Source organism: Tachyglossus aculeatus, chromosome 20, assembly GCF_015852505.1.
Source record: "Tachyglossus aculeatus isolate mTacAcu1 chromosome 20, mTacAcu1.pri, whole genome shotgun sequence".
Taxonomy (NCBI): Eukaryota; Metazoa; Chordata; class Mammalia; order Monotremata; family Tachyglossidae; genus Tachyglossus; species Tachyglossus aculeatus.
This window is the reverse complement of record NC_052085.1, coordinates 25755723-25777054: the sequence shown is the minus strand read 5'-3', so window position 1 is coordinate 25777054 and position 21332 is coordinate 25755723. Positions and strand designations below refer to the sequence as shown.

Below are 21332 nucleotides of genomic sequence, written 5' to 3'. Positions count from 1 at the left end.
CTAGGTGCTGGGGAGGTTACAAAGTGATCAGGTTGTCCCACAGGGGGCTCACAGTCTTAATCCCCATTTTACAGATGAGGTAACTGAGGCACGGGGAAGTTAAGTGACTTGCCCAAAGTCACACAGCTGACAAGTGGCGGAGCTGGGATTTGAACCCATGACCTCTGACTCCAAAGCCCGGGCTCTTTCCACTAACCCACGCTGCTGTGCCTCAGTAAGCACGTCTCAGGCTCAGAGGAAATAAAAAATCTGGAAATGCTATGGCTGGGACAGATCAACGGTGCAGCGTGCCGGTGGCGACCAAGATTGCTTAGGAGAAAAGTGTTTGAGCGCTACACCGTCCTGATGACTACATCCCTTACTCTTCCCTCCGATAACCCATCACGGACCTCATGTCCACAATGCGTCCAGACCCTTCTTGAACCTATTGCTACTTCCTGCCTCCACCGCTCCCGTGGTAATGGATTCCACATGCTGATGCTCGGCTCCCAGGCAATGTTTTTCTTTGTTTGTTTTGAATCTACCACCTTTACCGGGCACCCCCTCTTCCTGGTGTCATGGCAGGCATCTGGTGAACGACAAGCCATGGTTTTGCAGTTGAAAACAGCTGCTAGTGTCAATCCAGGCAAAATCGCTTCTGTAGTGGACGAGGATTACAAGTCTCCCATTTAGCTTTCTCGTCTCCTAAATGAATCAATCAGTGGTATTTATTGAGTGCTTACTGTGTGTAGAGCAATAATAATAATAATACTGGCATTTCTTAAGCACTTACTATGTGCAAAGCACTGTTCTAAGGGCTGGAGAGGTTACAAGGTGATCAGGTTGTCCCAAGAGGGGCTTACAGTTTTAATCCCCATTTTACAGACGAGGGAACTGAGGCCCAGAAGTTAAGTGACTTGCCCAAAGTCCCAGAGCTGACAATTGGTGGAACCGGGATTTGAACCCATGACTTCTGACTCCCAAGCCCGTGCTCTTCTCCACTGAGCCACGCTGCTTCTCTACTGTATTAAGCGCTCGGGAGAGTACAATATAGCAGACCTGGGCAGTCTCGTGTCTGGAGGTGGGTGAGACAGACATTAATATAAATCAATAATGCCAATTCATCTAGCCTTTCCCCATAATCAATCAGTGGAGTAACAGCAAGGCCTAGTGGAAAACGCATGGCCTGGGAGTCAGAGGACCTGGGTTCTAATCCCAGCTCTGTCTACATTCCAGCCACTGTACTAACAACCGGATACAAGCAAATCAGGTTCGACACAGTCTATGTCCCAGGTGGGGCACACAGTCTTAATCCCATTTTACAAATGAGGGACCGGAGGAAAAGAGAAGTAAAGCGACTTGCCCGAGGTCACACGGCAGACTAAGGGAGGAGCCGGAATTAGAACCCAGGACCTCTGACACCCAAAACCGTGCTCTATCCACTAGGCCACACTGCTTCTCTGTTAAGACTTAATTGAAGATGCTTACAACTGACCCCTGCAAAGGCTCCATTAGGCTAGAAAGTATGCCGGGATATCCATTCCCTTCCTGAAGGAATTGTAAATATTTCTGAACTTGCTAGGAGTTCAAATGTTTATGCTCTGAGGTACTCCAACCATAGCCTGGGGGTTTAAAAACCACAAACAGTCACAATAGTGGGTCACAGAGATGCATCTAGGTACACGTGGTGTACTCGGTGTGTGGTCCCTGCTTGAGGGCTTCTCCTTCCTCATCCCTGCATCCTTTAACAGAAGGGAATGGAAGGCCCAGAAGCAGCATGGCCTCGTGGAAAGAGCCCATGCCTTGAAGAACCTGAGTTCTAAAGCCGGGTCTGCCAGCTGCTTGCTGTGTGACCTTGGATAATTCACTTCACTCCTTTGTGCCTCAGTTGCCTCATCTGTAAAAATGAGGATTAAGACTGTGAGCCCCATGTGCGACAGGGACTGTCCACCCTGAATAGCTTGCATCAGCCTCAGTTACCTCAGTTCTAATGCTAGTTCTGCTGAATGCTTGCTGTGTGACCTTGGACAAGTCACTTCACTCCTCTGGGCCTCAGCTACCTCATCTGTAAAAATGAGGATTAAGACCGTGAGCCCCATGTGTGACAGGGACTGTCCACCCTGATTAGCTTGTATCTGCCTCAGTTACCTCAATTCTAAGGCTGGTTCTGCCGAATGCTTGCTGTGTGACCTTGGACAAGTCACTTCACTCCTCTGGGCCTCAGTTACCTCATCTGTAAAAATGAGGATTAAGACTGCGAGCCCCATGTGCAACAGAAACTGTCCACCCTGATTAGCTTGTATCTGCATCAGTTACCTCATCTGTAAAAATGGGGATTATGGCTGTGAGCTCCGTGTGGGACAGGAATTCGGTCCAACCTGATTAGATTATATCTACCTTAGCGCTGACTACAGTGCATGGCACATAGTAAGCAACTTAACAAATACCACAGGTATGGTTACAATCCTCTGCCTCCATCTGGGCTGGCAGTGAGATGGGATTTCTTTTCCTCTCTTTTTGGATGCCTGAGCCGAAATGTCCCAAGGGATTTTATTTTTTTTTACTTTTTTTTTTTGCAAAGTCTGCAGCACTCTCACCTATGATTTGCTTTCAAAGGCAGACAAATTTCCTGGAATAATTGGTCAAGGCCATAATTTGTGCAGAATGAGAAAAACAGAAAAATAAAAGGGAATGGTTCAAAGAATGATGGGCTTACCTGCCTTCTGTACTCCAAAAGTGGGTCATATATTTTCCATCCATTTTCTGGGAAAACCTCTTTGTATTCAAATGCAAAAAGGGGCTAAGAGGGACCAATGACAAACCATTTATTACCATTTTCCATTTAATCCGACATCACAATAACTACATACCGTACTTGATGACAAAGTCTGAATATTCCCATTTTATTATTATACACCACCTGTTTGAGCCAACCCTCGCAACCCTTGAAAACTACAAAATGAATCAGAAACCAAATTTCACAGAGTATGGACATACCGAAGGCACTCTGTTCAGGAGACAAAATAAATAAAAAAAAGATTGGTGGGGTCTCTGGGGAAGTTTGTCTGTTGCTGTTGTAGAAACAACTCAGATTTTGCCCTGTGGGAGACAATCATGTAATCATCATTATCATATCTCTGAGTCCAGAAATATCACAAATGGACTCCATTTCTAGCGCTGCATGTAAATCGATAAGAGTTACATTTCTGGCATGAAAGACAAGATAAATGCTACTCATCTTGCTTTCCACGAAAACTGCACTTTACTTTCAGTCGAAAGATGCCCACGCTAGAATGCACACATACAAAATTACAGCAAGAGAGAGACAGCTCACCAAGTTGTTAGATACCGGAAAGGCGTACTTCATTAGGTTCTCAAATATGGATCTTCTCGTGCGTCCTTCAGGTTTGTGAGCAAATCGCAGGTTTCGAATATCCTAAAACGAGGTTGGGAACCGAACCAGAAGTTAAATGTTGAACCTGAAATGCACCAGACTATATTCATTCCATCGTATTTATTGAGCGCTTACGGAGTGCAGAGCACATACTCTAGGCTCCTCCAACATCAGCCCTCCCCAACGAAAAAGATTCCTCTTTTGTTATCCTCCATGCACGTCCCTTCCCTCCCACCTCTGCCCCATATGCCCCTGTCCTCCATCTTCTCTCCCTTTTCAGGGAACTTTTTTTTATGGTATTTGCTAGGCGCTTACTATGCGTCATTCACTGTATTGAGTGCTAAGGTAGATACAAACTAATCAGGTTGGACAGAGTTCCCATCCCACACGGAGCTCAGAGCCTTAAATCCCCATTTTTACAGTTGAGGTGACTGAGGCCCAGAGAAGCGAAGTGACTTACCCAAGGTCACACAGCAGGCAAGTGTGAAACAATGTGGCCTAGTGGAAGAGCACAGGCCTGGGGGTCAGAAGATCCTGAGTTCTAATCCCACCTCTGCCACTTGTCTGCTGCGGGACCTTGGCCAAGTCACTCTTTTTTGGGCCTCAGTTACTTTATCTGTAAAATGGAGATTGAGACTGTGAGCTCCATGTAGAAGCTTGTATCTTCTCTAGTACAGTGCCTGGAACATAGTAAGCACTCAAATACTATTGGGGAAAAAAAAGAAAACGAAAAAGTGGCATATCTGGAATTAGCACCTAGATTCTCTGATTTCCAGGCCTGTGCCCCTTTCACTTGGCCATGCTGCTTTCCATCTTTGCCCAGGCTAAAGGTTTGTGTTCAGATCGTTTGCTGAAAACTACATCTTTAGATGTAATCCAGCACAAGACACCAAATAGCTATTGACTTCACCACAGATGTCGATTTGGACACTTAAAAACATAATCCCTTTACCAAAGGAGAACTTAAATTGTTCTGACACATTTTAATCTGTTTAGGACATGCTGTATCAGATAAATGAAATTGTGTTTGTGCATCTAAGAACCGAGTAAATTAAGAAAAACCAGTGGTTGAGGATGTAGAACATGCTATCCATTTTCCTCCTCCTGTCTGAGCGGCGAACATAAAGAATAGAAACCAGAAATAGAAAAGGATGAAGCCACAGAATCAATCAATGGTATTCACTGAGCGCTGGGTGGGGCGTTATGTATTAAGCTCCTAACACTATGTGACTCTCCCACTCCAGCGTACCAATGTCAAGAAAAACATTAGCACGTTTCTTGATGGACTCCTCCTCAAGTGACAAATGCCCTGGATTTTTATAACTAGTTTTGACAGTGAAAATACACGCACTAAAACAGAAAAAGCATCCAAATACATCAGCAAGACACTACACTATTTATCGTTTCACATACTCTACAGCCATTCAAGCAAGCAGGGCTGGTCCAGTTAAGATTACTGCAGATAATCTGTGACATCTCTAGCCTCTCAATTTTGCTTAGATAGTGAGTTGTGTGTGGGACAGGGACTGTGTCTAATCTGATTATTTTATATCTTCCCCAGCGCTTAACATACTCAGTGCTTAACAAATACCACAATTCATGAATTAATTCATTTACATTAATGTCTATCTCCCCCTCTAGTCTGTAAATTCACTGTGGGCAGGGAATGTGTTTACTGTTATACTGTACACTCCCAAACGCTTAGTACAGCGCTTTGCACACAGGAAGTGCTCAATAAATACGACTGAATGCATGACTGACCAAATTACCCTTGTAATTTTATTCTACTGCTACATAATCACAAAGTGGTATTTATTAGATGCTTATTGAGTGCAAAGCACTTACCAAGCGCTTGGGAGAGGACGATATAGTCGATAGACATGATGCCTCTCTTCAAGGAGCTTACAGTCTGCACATTTGTTTAAAGCAGAATATGTTTGCTTTCAGGGAAAGTTTTTTTCAATTTTGAGGGAAGCAGGAAGGCCTAGTGGAAAGAGTAGAGCCTGGGAATCAGAGGACCTGGGCAGTCAGCCTGGCACCAACACCTGCCTGCTGTGTAACTTTGGGCAAGGCTCCTTACTTCTCTGTTCTTTCGCTCCTCCTCCTAAACTGTGAGCCCCATGCGGGACAGGGACTGTGTCCAACCTAATTAACTTGTATCTACCCCAGCGCTTAGTACAGTGTTTGACGCATAGTAAGCACTTAACAAATACTCTAAAAAGAAATACTCAGCCCCCGACATCGGGAAACTTACCTTGCACACGATTTCCAGCCCGTACGAATTTTCCCCTCGGCTGGAGGCTCCGCCAATCTTTTCCACTCTACTGATCACCCCAAGAGACGCGTCTAGAACAAATGGGGGGTCCTAGGATAGCAAAAGAAAACTCAGTTCATTCAAAAAGACCAAAAACATACCATGAACACATGCAAGAAAAAAAAATTAAAGGCCCCTAGGCCATCTATTTGGAAGCAAGAATAAAGCAAGCAAAGAAATTTCTCCCAAGTCTGAGAAGTAGTATGGCCTAGTGGAAAAAGCATGGGCTGGGAGTCAGAGGATCTGGGTTCTAATCCCCGCTCCGCCACTTGTCTGCTGGGTGACCTTGGGCAAGTCACTTCATTAGTCTGTGCCTCAGATACCTCACCTGAAAACTGGGGATTCAGACTGTAAGCCCCATGTGGGCCATGGACTATGTCCAGCCTACCCCAGCGCTTAGTACTGTGCCTGGCACATACTAAACACTTTACAAATACCATTAAAACAAAAAGTCTTACCCTTTCCATACTTTTGAAATACAGTCTGTAATTTGTGACTGTAAGAGTCCCACGAACAGCTCCAGTGAATGGACAAATATAGGTAACATCTTTGGCTGAAAAGGCAAAAAGCACCCAGGTTACTGCTACCATAATTTCTAGTAAAAAGTGAACAGCCCTCCCTCCCCATTTCACAGGGAAATAACCGAGTGGGATTCCAGTAGTTGAGTTCACAACAGTCAGTCAATGGCATTTACTGAGCACTTACTGTGTGCAGAGCACCGTACAAAGCACTTGGGATAGTACGATACAACAATACACAGACAAATTCCCTTCACAACAGGACTCTGCAGAGGGGCTAAGTGATTATTTAAGGTGCCCAATTCTAGGCTTAATCTGGTACAAAAGACTTTTAGATCTATTCTAAAGCAGCAATGAGATCAGCAATGATTCACAATGATCAGCAGCAACCTTCTGATCAGTTAATCAATCAATGACATTTATTGAGCCCTTACTGTGTGCAGAGCACCGTACTAAGCAGGTGGGAGAGTACAACAGAGGCCCTGGGTTGGCCTCCCATCCTGATTTCAGGTACAACATAGTGAACATATGTCATTGACGGGGTAATTTTTAAAAATGGTGTGGTTAAGCTTTAGCGAACTCAATAGACAAGAGTTTGCCGTAGAAAAAAGGAACAAATTAGCTGATCACACAGCATTAAACCCTTCAGCTTCTGAAGTGTTTCTAAAGGGGGGATCTGATGTTTAAAAAAATTAACAAGGAGAGGAATTTTAGTCATACCACAGAAGGCACATTTTTTTAAAGAAAAAAAACACTGAACCTAGAGCTTCAAGACAGACTGGCTTTTTGAACACAATTTTTAAAAAGTTTTAAAAAGGCAAATTGGATGTACATAAGTTTGCCCCTGACCCTTAACTCAGCCCCCCGCCTTCAGGAAGTAGATGTTTGAAGGCACCAACCCAACAATCTGAGATGGAGAAAGGTAGCAGAAGTCTTGGTCCCCCTTTGAGGGACCTATCCAGGGTGCCCCAATGTTGTGCTTGGGTGTCCTGCTCCTCCTGTCGCTCCCAAACCTGAAAGCGGTTTACGCAATGAACCGTGTGTGAAAAATCAAGAAGTGTCGGTTCAAGGGGGCCCATTGAATGGCACTTTCCAAGAAGAAGCTCTTCCTGAGCCCTCAGGTTTTTGGGAAGGGTGGAGAGAGAGAGAGAGAGAACTGAGTGTCAACAACTTTGCTCTCCAATGGAACTGGAGCTATTTCTTCCAAGAAATGACCTAATTCTGTTTTCAGGGGAAAGAAAATGAAGGGGCCATGATGGAGGGAAGTCCCAAAGAAAGATTGACTATTGCCCAGGAAAGAGATGCTTTTAACTATGTAACCCAGAACTTGAGAAACCTGGTTTGAATTTCAGCTCTGGGGCTCGGTCAGGCATCTCATCCCCCAGAGTTCAAAAGCAACCTTTTGGATCCAGAAAAGCCAACTACCATTGGAGAAAGCAAAGCAAACCACAGGTAGGGGCAAAGAAACACACCCGACCCACCTTGCGTACTTTCCAGGAGTTTTCCAGGAGGGCCACAGATCTACAAACCCCCAGGGCTGTCCTTTTGACCAGGAGGATGAGTGGGCCAGCGGGCAAGTCGGGAGAAGCAGTGTGGCCTAATGGTTAGAACAGGGGCCTGAGAGTCAGACTGTCCTAGATTCTAATCCCAGCTCTGCCGCTTGTCTACTTTGTGACCTTTGTGCCCTTTACCTCATCTGGAAAATGGGGATTAAGACAGAGAGCTCCATTTGGGACAGGGACTGTGTCCAACCTGATTTCCTTGTATCTACCCCAGTGCTCAGAAGAGTGTTGGCACATAGTAAGCGCTTAACAAATACCATAATTATTATCAAACACCAAAAAGGAAACAATAAAAATCATTTTCACATACCCATGTCTTTAATATTTTCTCCTGGCAGCAATGGTGGTTCTTCCATTTCCGCCAATTTATTAGTTTCCCTTAGGACCTGGGCAAAAAAAAAAAAAAAAAAAAAAGCACAAGAGATGACAGATTTGCAATCTTTTCGGCCAGAATTTTACTTTTAACATTCAGCCTCACCTATGGACTGAGCCCATGTTCCACAAGCTGCACCTCGTGCCATTATAGAGATGGATTTTGAATATTCTTTTGGGTTCGGAGATACCACACCAGAGAAACCAGATTTAATCCCATTATGAAAACCTCAGGTTTGACATGTCTTTGATGTTTATTTTCCTGTTGTTAGAATGCTGAAGGAAAATCATGGAGCATACAACTGCAGTGTTTATCCACAGAGATCAAATGGAAAACCTTTCCTAACTCAAAGACGTCTCTGGAGGATTTTAGAAAATGAGGTCTATAAAGTTTTGTGCTTCCTGGGAAACGAGATGTTCAATCAGTCAATCAATAGCATTTACTGAGCACTTTTCTCTGTGCAGACTCTAAACTGTAAGTTTGTTGTGGGCAAGGAATGTGTCTGCCATCTCTGCTGTATTGTACTCTCCCAACCTGTGTGCACAGTGCTCTGCACACAGTAGATGTTCAGTAAATATCACTGCACTGTATTATATGCATGGGAAACTCCAATACAACAGATTTGGTATACATGATCCCTGCCCACAAGGAGTTTCCAGTCAAAAGGGGGAGACCGACAGTAAAATGATCACAGATAGGGGAAATAGTAAATAATATTTACATAAGAACAGTGGGGTGAAGTCTACGTGTGACGTACTGATCATGTTAGATGTCATTAGGAAAAAAAACTTCCATCTTAATTTAAATTTAAAAAACCAATGAATTCTCCTAACGAAGAGTGAGTGTGTGTGTGTGTGTGTGTGTGTGTGTGTGTGTGTGTGTGTGTGTGGAGTGGGGGTGATTCGGCAATGTTGCTAACACATTCTGGTGGACATTTGGGTCCTAGGCTATGGAAGGTCTTGTTATCTGAAACGCTGAGCAGACTGCCTTGACATCTACCGCAAGGCAAAGGTACATAAACACTTCATACGCATGAGTTCTATTACACTGCTGGCATGTTGACCCAATTTTCATACTAAAAGGCTTCAGGCATAAAAAGGGCATCAGACGGTGGGCAGAAATGTTTGCACTTTGCTTCCTGAAAGAAAATCTTCCTTGTTGGCAGAAGACATAAAACAGTACAATATACCGGGCAAACTGTTCTGAAAGACATTTGATAGATACCATCTGTGAACTGAGAGGTTCTTTTTTTCCACCTCTTCCAATGAACTCTTTAAGGTGAATAAAGGTTTAGTTATGGAGACTACCTGCCTCTGCAGAAATCAAAACACTGTTATGATGCCCAACCTTTGCTTTAAACTTTTGAAATCAGTTTACTGGTTCTGAACTTCTGGGAATTGGTGCTGACCAAGCCTGTCTGGCCCCAGTGCCTGGTCTCCTAAAATAATTTCCCCATTAATGTTGAGAACTGAATATTAATTCTTTAAAACCCTGAGGAGTCGCAGGAAATTCAGGTGAAACAGAAAGTGTCATTTAGTGGCTATTACCCCAAAATAAGAATCAAAAGACTAGAGTTCTATTCCTGACTGTGGACCAGTTTGACAGGGGATGGTGATTATTTCAACCGTGAAAACCCTATCAAAATCAACTAGATCCCACCGCTAGAAGAGCCTCTGAAAAGATTCATAAACACCAGGAAATAGCATTATTATTTGCACCTATAGAAATTAATCCAGTATCTAAGGCTATTCGATAATGGGACAGAGAAGTAGCATAGCCTAGTGGAAAGAGCGAGTCAGAGGGCCTGGGTTCTAATCCCGGCTCCATTATGTACCTGCTACGTGACTTCGGGCAAGTCATTTTGCTTCTCTGTGCCTCAGTTCCCTCATCTGCAAAATGGGGTTCCAATACCTGTTCTCCCTCCTAGACTGTGAGTCCTGTGTGGGACCTGATTTTCTTGAACGTACCCCAGTGCTTGTTTTGCACGTAGTAAGCGCTTAGCAGCGTGGCTCAGTGGACAGAGCACGGGGTGTGGAGTCAGAGGTCATGGGTTCAAATCCCGGCTCCGCCAATTGTCCGCTGTGTGACTTTGGGCAAGTCACTTAACTTCTCTGGCCTCAGTTTCCTCATCTGTAAAATGGGGATTAAGACTGTGAACCCCCTGTGGGACGATCTGAGCACCTTGTAACCTACCCAGTGCTTAGAACAGTGCTTTCCACGTAGTAAGTGCTTAATAAATTCTATTATTATTATTATTATTATTAAATACCAGCCAGCTAATTATCTGAGCTGACTCTAACCTCCCGGAAAGCAGTAAATGTATCAAGTCCTTAGTTCAGTGCTTCACTCAGGAGGTGATACATAAATAGTACCAATGAAAATGATTAAGGCGCTGTATGGATTAAAACAAGGTAGAAAGGGAGGTCCAGTGCTGAAAAACCTACTCTATACTGCCGGATTACCAGATGTGACAAGGACCCTGGAAGGTGGTATCAATCAATCATATTTTGGCATCTGAATATGATTCTGATTCACTAAGGAATTCCTCCCACTTACCAGGCTATGTACACCATTCAGAGCCTTTTTAGATGGATAAAGTGAGGAAAGTTACAACTAATCATAGGGAAAATGAACATAGGGAAAATGAGGCCCCACCTCCAACCTTTCGAACCATTTTGTTCCCTTTCTCACATTCCTTCTCTCTTTCAATCCTGTTGGCTCAACCTTCCCAACATCGCTCAAATCTGCCCTTTCCTCTCCATCCAGATTGCTACCACACTAATGCAAGCACTTGTCTGCCAATTCTCTTGTACTGTACTCTCCTTAGCACTTAGAACAGTGTTCTGCACATAGTAATCATTTGATAAATACCATTTATCAACTTCCACATGTAAGAAAGTGACCTCGCTGCCAATAATGTCATCTTTAAATACAAAAGAGTGCGTGATCTAAGGTATTGTTCATTTTCCATGGTCATTTCAATCAATCAATCAAATGTATTGAGTGCTTACTGTGTGCAGAGCACTAAGTGCTTGGCAGAGTACAATTTAACAGACAAATTCCCTGCTCAAGATGCACTTACAGTCCAGAGGGGGGACCACTCATTACAAATAAGTACATTAAGTGCTGTGGGGCTGGGGGCAGGGGATGAATAAAGGGAGTAAATCAGGGTGATGCAGAAGGGAGTGGAAGAAAAGGAAATGAAGGTAAGGCATCTTGGAGGAGAAGTGCCTTCAATAAGACTTTGAAGGTGGGGAGGGTAATTAGCTGTCTGATATGGAGAGGGAGAGCATTCCATGCCAGAAGCAGGACGTCGGCGACGAGAGGGGTGAAATCGAGGTACAGTGAGTAGGTTAGCATTGGAGGAGGGAAGTGTGTGGGCTGGGGTGCAGTAGGGGAGCTGCAGGTGACGAAGGAGGGGCAAGGTGATTTGAGTGCTTTAAAGCTGATGGTAAAGAGTTTCTGTTTCATGTGGAGGTGGATGGGCATCCACTGGAGGCTCTTCAGGTGTGGGGAAACATGGACTGAAAGCTTTTGTAGAAAAATGATCCGGGCAGCAGAGTGAAGTATGGACTGGAGTTGGGAGAGACAGGAGGCGGGGAGGTCAGCAATGAGGCTGATAGAGTAATCAAGGGTTGTCAACCAATCAATGGTATTTAGCAAATGATTACTATGTGTAGAACACTGTTCTAAGGGCTAAAGAGAGTACACTACAAGAGAATTAGCAGACAAGTGCTTGCATTAGCGTGGTAATAGTCTGGATGGAGAGGAAAGGGCAGATTTGAGCGGATGTTGGGAAGGCTGAGCCGACAGGTTTGAAAGAGAAAAGGAATGTGAAAAAGGGAACAAAATGGTTCGAAAGGTTGGATGTGGGGCCTCATTTTCCCTATGTTCATGTTGTAACTTTGGGAACAATGGAAAAACGATAACCGCGGTCTCCGTTATGGGCTCACCTCGTGCCAACTACTGTGCTCAGCTCAATACAATATGATAAATCAAGTTAATAAACTTGATAAGTACAATAATAATAATAATAATGATGATGGCATTTATTAAGCGCTTACTATGTGCAAAGCACTGTTCTAAGCGTTGATCAATATTGAGAAGCAGCTTGGCTCAGTGGAAATAGCCCGGGCTTTGGACTCGAAGGTCATGGGTTCAAATCCCGGCTCTGCCAACTGTCAGCTGTGTGACTTTGGGCAAGTCACTTAACTTCTCTGGGCCTCAGATACCTCATCTGTAAAACGGGGACTAAGACTGTGAGCTCCCCCATGGGACAGCCTGATCACCTTGTAACCCCCCCAGCGCTTAGAACAGTGCTTTGCACATAGTAAGCGCTTAATAAATGCCATTATTATTAGTAGTAGTAGTACAGGGCTCTGCACATGGTAAGCACTGGATAAATTCCACTGATTGACAGGCCGAGTGAGTGACTTGCCCAAGGTCACAAAGCAGGCAAGTGGCGAAGCCAGAATTAAAAGCTGGGTCAGCGCTTTTGCCACTAGGTGACACTGCTTCTCAAAGACCGAACTGAGTCCATCTTTAATTTCAAACATCACCAGGCCTCTAAGGGCATTGGCTTTGGGCCCGGCCCAGGGGTTTGTGGGAAGGGGCCCAAGATTAGTTTGATCCCACAATTAAACCACCACCACCATTAGCAGCCTAGCCCAGTTTGTGTGAGTGCTTCACTGCTCTTTAGTTTCAAACGATATGCCAATTTGCCCTCCCTAAATAAGAGGAAGGGGGGGAGGCTAGTGGCTGGAAGAGGAAACTTTGGAAGCGGGGGAGGCCTCAGGAAGTAGTCCTGCCATGGGTTCAAGGCAACTTAGGCATGGCTCTGAGACGGATCCTGAGAAGGACCCAGAAATCAGTTCCTTCCCAGGGAAATTACACTGCAATAAAACTGGTTTTATGGAAAAATTGAAAAGGCCTTTCGGAAGTGAGCTTTCTATAATGTAATCAGAGTACTGAGGGGAAAATGGAATAAGTTAAACAACACTCATACTCTACAAATCAGTTTGATTCCCAGATTATTTCCCTTTCTGCTTCCCACCATTTCCCTGCCAAAACACCCCCTCCTCATTCAGTTCCAGCAGCCAAAATCGCACAAGCTGTTGGCAGTTGTGAGTCGCATTTTATACCTTGCAAACGCTGGCTTTTCCGAGCTGCTTTCAGAAGGTACACAGCGTAGGTCTGCGGCCCTCAAAATAGCGGCTCACAAAATCCGGCTAAAAATAAAAGGTGGGGGGGTGGTCCGATTGCCGAAGGGCCTGAGCACAAGCAGACAACTTGCTGCACGATTCATAGCCGAAGTATTTATTGAGTGCCTATTTGGTGCAGCGCGCTGTACTGAGCACTTGCATTTTGGTGATCCCTTAGCCATTTCAAGTACAGAACCATGCTACATAAGATCAGATTCTGGTGGGGGGAAAATCATTGAAATATTACTTTACAGAAAAGCAGCCCCCTTTCTTTCCAAGCTCTACTCTGTCTTCCTAGTAAAAGCAGGATTATTTGTTTATATTAATGTCTGTCTTCCCCTCTAGCCTGGGAGCTAGCTGTGGATTGGAAAGGGGTCTCTATTATATTGAACTCTCTCAAGAGCTTAGTACAGTACTCTGCATAGAGTCAGCACTCAACAAACACGATTGATTGATTTCAACTATGGACGAAATCTTTTTGTGGACTCGTCTCCTTTTTCTGTGCTCATCTCATCCTTGATATCTGCTCAGGGATTAGAGTCTCAGATCTTTAAAGGTCGGGAGCATATCTATTCAGACTTCATAGAGCACCTAGCATGGTAGGCTGAACATTGGGAGGTCAATAATTATTTGGGAAGGACAATGATTTCAGTGGACTTCTTTGGGAAGCACACATGACAAATCTCCATCGCTATGACTCGCAAGTCAGAAGGAGAGCACAGAAGAGAGCAGACTAGAACTGCATCGGGCAAAATCAGAGCAGAATCCTAAACCCATGTGTGGAAAAAAAGTGTGCGATGTCATCTGTGTTGTTTCCATGTGGGAGAATTCACCGTATTCCAGAACTTCCTTGTCTGTGTGCCTGTCCAGTGCTTAATAAGATGGACTTTAACAGTTCCTCTGTGAGATCACATCGTTATTGGCAAAAATATCAGCCTAAGCATGACATTTCAGTGAAAACATAGACAGTTATCAACGGTTTATCATTAGGGTGGCAGAAAGAATCGGAGGAAGAAAAAGCAAAACTGAATGAAAGGCCAGAAGTAAAAAAAAGGTCAGTTCTTTTGAGATCGAGAAATTCCTGCGGCAGAAATTTAAGAGCTAGCCTGATACGATGGTCTAGGACTCGCCCATCTAACCCTTGCTTTCTTCTAGAATAGAGAGCAGCCAGTCTAATGAAAAATCTACAAAACCCCAAATGATAAAACGCATAGGGAAGGAGTGTTAGGATGCGTATGTGGTTCTGTAGGCTTGAAGTGGAATGAGATTAAATGCTTTCTCTAGATAGGTTTAGACATTTTAACTGCAACAATATTTTAAAACACATTAAAGAAAAAACTCTACAGTGATGCACAGAGTAATGTTACCCTTAAAAAATAACTGGAAACTATGGAGAAAAAAGAAAATAAACATCCTTTGGCTAGTACCCTGGGAGAAAACTGGATTGGGTTTTATTCATTTTGTTTATGGCTTTTAGTACACAGCCTGCAAATTAATTCTAATCTCCTTTTCTCTCCCTACACCTCCCTCCCCTCAAAAACAATTGTCTTGGGAATTTAAGTAAGGATTTGGTTAGGTTGTCCAGATTTGGGCAGGGGAATCCCATTCTTTTTATAACACAGGCAGGAGCAGTTTGAATTCTAGATGAGCAGTATTTATTCCTCTTCAATCAATCAATGGTATTTATTGAGCACTCACTGGGTGCAGAACACTGTACTAAGTGCTTTGGAGGGTACAGTGTAACAATATAAAAATATACTAAGCATCTGGAAGAGTACTCTGCAGAGCGGCGGACATATTCCCTGTCCACAACAAGCTTACAGTCCAAAAGGGCTGAAGACCTACCCACTTAGCAATGAATGAAGATTTCCAGCCTCATCTTCGCCCAAGCCAAACTATCCTTTAGCACCAGGTTCAGAACCTCCACTGAGGAAAACCATTTAAAAGTTATAAATGAAAAATGTCTGCTCTGTGGGCTAATAAGCAGCTTAATGTTTTCCTGTTCTCTTTCAACGGTTCCCTTTTTCCGTTAACATCCTTATTTTCCTCCCAGCTGTTTTTTCACCCTCAATGTCCCCTTTCACACACTTTTCAAGGTGGCCTTAAATGTGCATTCTATGCTAGTGGGAAAGGGGGGAAAGCAGTTAGGAAAATTCCACCTGGAAACACCGGAGAGACGGAAAAAAATCATGTGGAAAAAAGTTGTGTCTCTGCCATTGCAGGTTCAGCAGCTTCCCTCTGTGGAACTTTTGCTCGGGTTTTCATATTGCTACTTCCTATTTACTTGTTGCTCCTCTGCCACTGTTTTTACCACATCCACTGATTAGCTGTGATAGTACTAATGAGAGGGGTATTTACTAAGGACTTATTTAATTCTAGGCACTGAATTAATTGCCGGGTTAGATACAATCAGCTCAGACAGAGATCCTGATCCATTGATTCATTCAGTGGTATTTACTGAGGGCCTAATGTGTGCAGAGCACTGGTCTAAACTCTTGGGAGAGTACGATATAATAAACACATTCCCTGACCACGGTGAGCTTACAGTCTACAGGAGGAGGGAGACATTAATATAAATAAATAAATTAAAGATATGTACTTAAGGGCTGTGGGGCTGGGAAGGGGGATGAATAAAGGGAGCAAGTCAGGGAGACACAGAAGGGAGTGGGAGATGAGGAAAGGGGGGCTTAGTCAGGGAAGGCCTCTTGGAGGAGATAGACTAACAATAATAATGATGGCATTTGTTAAGCGCTTACTATGTGCCAAGCACTGTTCTAAGCACTGCAGTAAATACAAGGTTATCAGTTTGTCCCACGTGGGGCTCACAGTCAATCCCCGTTTTACAGATAACTGAGGCACAGAGAAGTTAAGTGACTTGCCTAAAGTCACACAGCTGACAGGTGGTGGAGCCGGGATTCGAGCCACGTGATTCTCCACATGGGACTCACAAGGGAGAGGGGGAGCAGGTATTGAATCCCCATATGACACCTAAGGAAACTAAGACACAGAAAACTTAGGTAAACCAGGACTAGGTCCCAGCTCTCCTCCTTGTCTGCTGCTGATCTTGGGCAAGTCATTAAACTTCTTTGTGACTCAGTTTCCTCCTCTGCAAAATGGAGATTCTCCCTCCCCCTTAGACTGGGAATCTCATTTGGGACTGGGACTGTGTCTGATCTGATTGTATTGTATCTAATCCAGCAATTAGTACAGTGCCCAGCATCAATCAATAGTATTTGAGGCCTCACTTTGGGTGGAATACTATACTAAGTGATTTTCTTATATCTACCCCAGCGCTTCAAAAATCACAATTACAATTCCTCCGACTCCCAGTTCTGTGTTTTTTCATTCCAGCGCTTAGAACAGTGCTTTGCACATAGTAAGCACTTAATAAATGCCATTATTATTATTAAGCCACACTGCTTCTTAATTCTCAGTTACCTCCTTCTGCTCCAATCGTCCTTCCCTTTGGCTTCCGGAGGTCAAACTCCCAAAGCAACCCAAAATGGTGGACCACTAGGCTGGCAGCAGCCCCCTGGATCAACAAGGTGAAGAGGGCTGTCTAAATCAATGGTTCAGATTAAAATTCGAGATTCCTAATGATGAAAATGTCATTTAGGCACCAAATCCTGGTCTTCTGTTGTGAGGCTGCCAATTCAGAGACATGAAGCCCAGTCCACATCACCACATTTAAGTTGCTGGATTTGGGGCTTTATGATGATGATGATGATGATAATTGTGGTATTACCATATGCTTCCAACTGCTTAGTGCAGTGCTGTATGTGCGCACACGTGCACACACATGAGACATACTGAAAAGAGCAGGAAAGCTATCCCCACTCTTGAAATGTCTGAAGTTTTTTTTTTTAGGACATTTCGGTACTGTTTTTCTTTATTATAATTGTGGTATTTGTTGAGTGCAAAGCACTGGCATAGATACAAGATAATCAGGCTGGACACAGTTCCCGTCCTTTATGAGGCTCACAGTCTAAATAGGAAGAAAACCGGGCATTTCATCCCCAATTTCCAGAAGGGGGAATTGAGGCACCAAGAAGTGAAATAACTTGCCCAGGGTCACACAGCAGGCACATGGTGAAGCTGGGTTTAGAAACAACCCAGGTCTTCTGACTTCCAGGCTGTGCTCTATCCACTAGGCCACACTGCTTCATCCTTTTGGGTGAATTGTGCCTTTCACAACTTCAGTTCAAGCCCTAAGATGACGAGGGCCCCAAGGGGTCAGTCAGCAGGACTCTACTTCATCAGAAAACTTGGCTCTAAGGGAATTTTCCCAAGTTTGCCTGAAGCTCGGTCACAACCATTCACTAAACCTTTTCCTCTCCTCAGCAGACACATTCTGCAGCTGTCATTTGGGAATACTTCACATGCCAAACCGAATGTGTGTGCGTCTGTGATTATGAACACTGAGAATGTGGTTAAAATGGCCTCAACCTGTTGCATTTTGTTTTGTGTCCAGAAATCTGTTTATAGAGAGAAAAAAAAAGAAGGGGGAGAAGGAGGAGGAGGAGGAGGAGGAGGTGAAGGAGGATAAAGAGGAAGGGGGGATGAAGAGGATGAGGAGGAGAGCGAGGAGGAGAACGAGGAGGGGGAGGAAGACGAGGAGGAGGAGAAAGACGAGAAGGAGGAAGTGGAGGAGGAGGACAAGGAGGAGTGGGATGAGGAGGAGAAAAAGGAGAAGGACAAGAAGGAGCAGGATGAGAAGGAGGAGAATGCCCAGTAATTTCTAACAGCTCTGTGGACTTTGAAAATACAGAGGAAAAAGACTGAGTTGCATGCCCTACTTGCAGCTGGAAAGAAATATGGTCAGCAGCTCTTCACAAAGGGTTTGATTGTCTATGTCCCTGCCAGCTTGCTACGGCTTTCCTGGACAGAAGTCTCCATTAGCCTTTGAAACGGCTCCATAATGAAGCAAGGCTCAGCTTTTATTGGGGCTGCCTGGGGAACTGCTTCACAGACCCGAGCGTAGAACAGGGAATGGGAGGGCGGTCTTCTGGGCTGGAGAATCAGTGGTCCCTCTGTCCTCAAAGCACTTCAGCTGGAAGCCTTCTTTCTCTTGTATTTCATGTTTTTTTGTTAAATCGTTACTATGTAATAATTGTGATATTTGTTATGCACTTATGTGCCAGCCACTGTACTAAGTGCTGGGGTAGATACAAGCAAATCAAGTCAGACACAGTCCCTGTCCCGCATGGGGCTGTCTTAATTCCCATTTTACGGATGAGGTAACTGAGGCACAGAGAAGGGAAGTGACTTGTTCAAGGACACACAGCAGGCAAGTGGCAGAGCTGGGATTAGAACCCATGCCCTTCTGACTCCCAGACCAGTGCATAATATTATTATAAATATCATTGATTGATTCTCCCTAAGGTGAAATGACAAATTGCTAGTATTATAGTAAGGGGACAAAGAAATTGCTGTTTTTAAGCCAGAGACAAATTCCCAATTACAATTGTTTGTTGTTCGCTGAATCTTAGTGAGAAGGTGCTGATGTGTTCTTAGATTCTCTGCTCCAACTAGAAAAGTTGAAAACTATGGTAATATAATAGTCCTTCACTGCTTCTTATCATTGTGCTATTCATTTTGAGGGAAATCTGTTGTGAGATCACGCCTAATCTTCCTTGACATGATGAAAAAAAATAAAAATTACAGCTTCTAAGTTTGGGGGTGAAATTTTTTAAAAATAGTATCAACTGTATCATCTTTCTCAGTTTTTCTCTTCCCTCGAAACAATAGTCTAAAGTAGAATTTGAGCATATTTCTAGTCACCCACCTCCCCTCAAGACTCGCTTATATGCCAACATTTTGGCATTTGAGACAGTTTGGCAGAGGAGAAGGCATACACCTTCCTAGATTCGTTTCTAAAAAAAATTAATCAATGACATTTATTGAGTGCTTACTGTGTGCAGAGCACTGTACTAGACACTTCCGAGAGTACAATTCAGAGTTCGTAGACATGTTCTCTGCCCACAACAAGCTTACAATCTAGAGTGGGAGACAGACATTAATACAAATAAATTTAAAAGTCCCTAAAACCAGATCATTATCAGAATCTACCATTTCTGTAAGCTCATTATGAGCAGGGAATGTGTCTGCTGCGTCCCAAGCACTTAATACAGTGCTCTGAACACAGTAAGTGCTCCATAAATATGACTGATTGACTGGACAACTATCTTCTGGCAGGGTGTCTGGAGAAGCAGCTTAGTCATCATCATCATCAATCGTATTTATTGAGCACTTACTGTGTGCAGAGCACTGCATTAAGCACTTGGGAAGTACAAGTTGGCAACATATAGAGACAGTCCCTACCCAACAGTGGGCTCACAGTCTAAAAGGGGGAGACAGAGAACAAAACCAAACATACTAACAAAATAAAATAAATAGAATAGATATGTACAAGTAAAATAAATAGAGTAATAAATATGTACAAACATATATATGTTCATAAGAAAAAGGGAAGGTAATGCTCATCAAACAATGAATCAAAGGCCCAAAAGGGGTGGCTTGGAATGTCTTTCCTATTACTCAATCCTTCATTGGGGCGGTTCTTGGCTACGCTCCATGGTTAGGCTTTCTATGACAATAAAGTCTATCTCAGGGTTAGCCTACTCCTTTCTCCTCCTGTGGGAATCTAATTCAGGGCATACTGATGATTTATGGCTCATCTGAGGGAAGACTGTTGTAAGAAGCCACACAAGAGGGGGAAGCAGCATGGCCTAGTGAAAAAAGCACAGGCCTGGGAGTCACAAGGTTTGCTGCCATTTGTCTGCTGCATGACCTTGGGCGAGTCACTTAACTCCTCTCTGCCCCAGTTCCCTCATCTGCAAAATGGGGATGGAGACTGTGAGCCCCACGTGGGATAGGGAGAGGGTTCAACCCAATTTGCTGGTTTCCACCCCAGCTCTTAGAATGGTGCCTGGCACATGGTAAGTGCCTAGCAAACAAATAATAATGTTCAACAATAAGTTCAACAATGAACTTGGCTGTGTACCTCTAAGCACCCTGTTACTCCCCCCAGCTCCACAATATGGGAAGCAGTATAGCCTACTGGAAAGATAACACAGGCTTGGGTCAGTCAGAAGGAACTGGGTTCTAATCCTGCCTCTGCTACTTGTCTGCTGTGTGACCTTGGGCAAATCACAACTTCTCTGGGCCTAAATTCCCTCATCTGTAAAACTGGGATTAAGACTGTAAACCCCCAAAGGGCATGGACTGTGTCCAATCTGATTAGCTTGTCACACCATGGCTGCCCTAATGAAACCTCTAGACTGTAAGCTCATTGTGGGCAGGAAATGTGTCTGTTTATTGTTCCATTGTACTCTCCCAAGCGCTTAGTACAGTACTCTGCACAAAGTAAGCACGCAATGCAATTGAGTGAACTAACCTCTTTGCTTGCACACAGCCTAAGTGCATTATAGACTTTGCTTATTTATTTAATCTATGCTATTCCTTTATCTGAATTTTCATAGTACACTTACCTTTTAGCTTAGATATCACCTAAGTGCACTACAAAACATTGCTTATTTATCAATTTGGTATTTGTTCCTTTGCACTTTCCGCCTAGCCTCTCTAAACACGTGTGACACTTTTTACGATTTTAGCCTTTTATTTATCCAAGCCCCCACTGCCCATTGGATAGAGCATTTCCTCAGAGAAACTGAAGACCGATATTTGAATTCATTCATTCAATTGTATTTATTGAGCGCTTACTGTGTGCAGAGCACTGCACTTAGCGCTTGGGAAGTACAAGTTGGCAACATATAGAGACAGTCCCTACCCAACAGTGGGCTCACAGTATAGAAGAGTGCCCTCATAATAATAATGATGGCATTTGTTAAGCGCTTACTATGTGCAAAGCATTGTTCTAAGCTCTGGGGAGGCTACAAGTTGATCAGTTTGTCCCATGTGGGACTCACAGTTTTCATCCCCATTTTACAGATGAGGTAACTAAGGCATGGAGAAGTTAAGTGACTTGCCCA

The 21332-nt window shown here is 43.8% G+C and overlaps 1 protein-coding gene across 1 annotated transcript in view; it reads right to left on the bottom strand.

Moving 5' to 3' along the window:
• MTMR2 (myotubularin related protein 2) overlaps positions 1 to 21332 on the bottom strand; it is a 70655-nt gene that overhangs the window by 15498 nt on the left and 33825 nt on the right. The window contains exons 3-7 of the mRNA XM_038761790.1: positions 8078 to 8153; positions 6146 to 6240; positions 5628 to 5738; positions 3314 to 3415; positions 2696 to 2779 (exon numbers count right to left, since the gene is read on the bottom strand). Of these exons, the coding sequence (XP_038617718.1) occupies positions 2696 to 2779; positions 3314 to 3415; positions 5628 to 5738; positions 6146 to 6240; positions 8078 to 8153 (468 nt within the window). The remainder of the gene's footprint in view (positions 1 to 2695; positions 2780 to 3313; positions 3416 to 5627; positions 5739 to 6145; positions 6241 to 8077; positions 8154 to 21332) is intronic.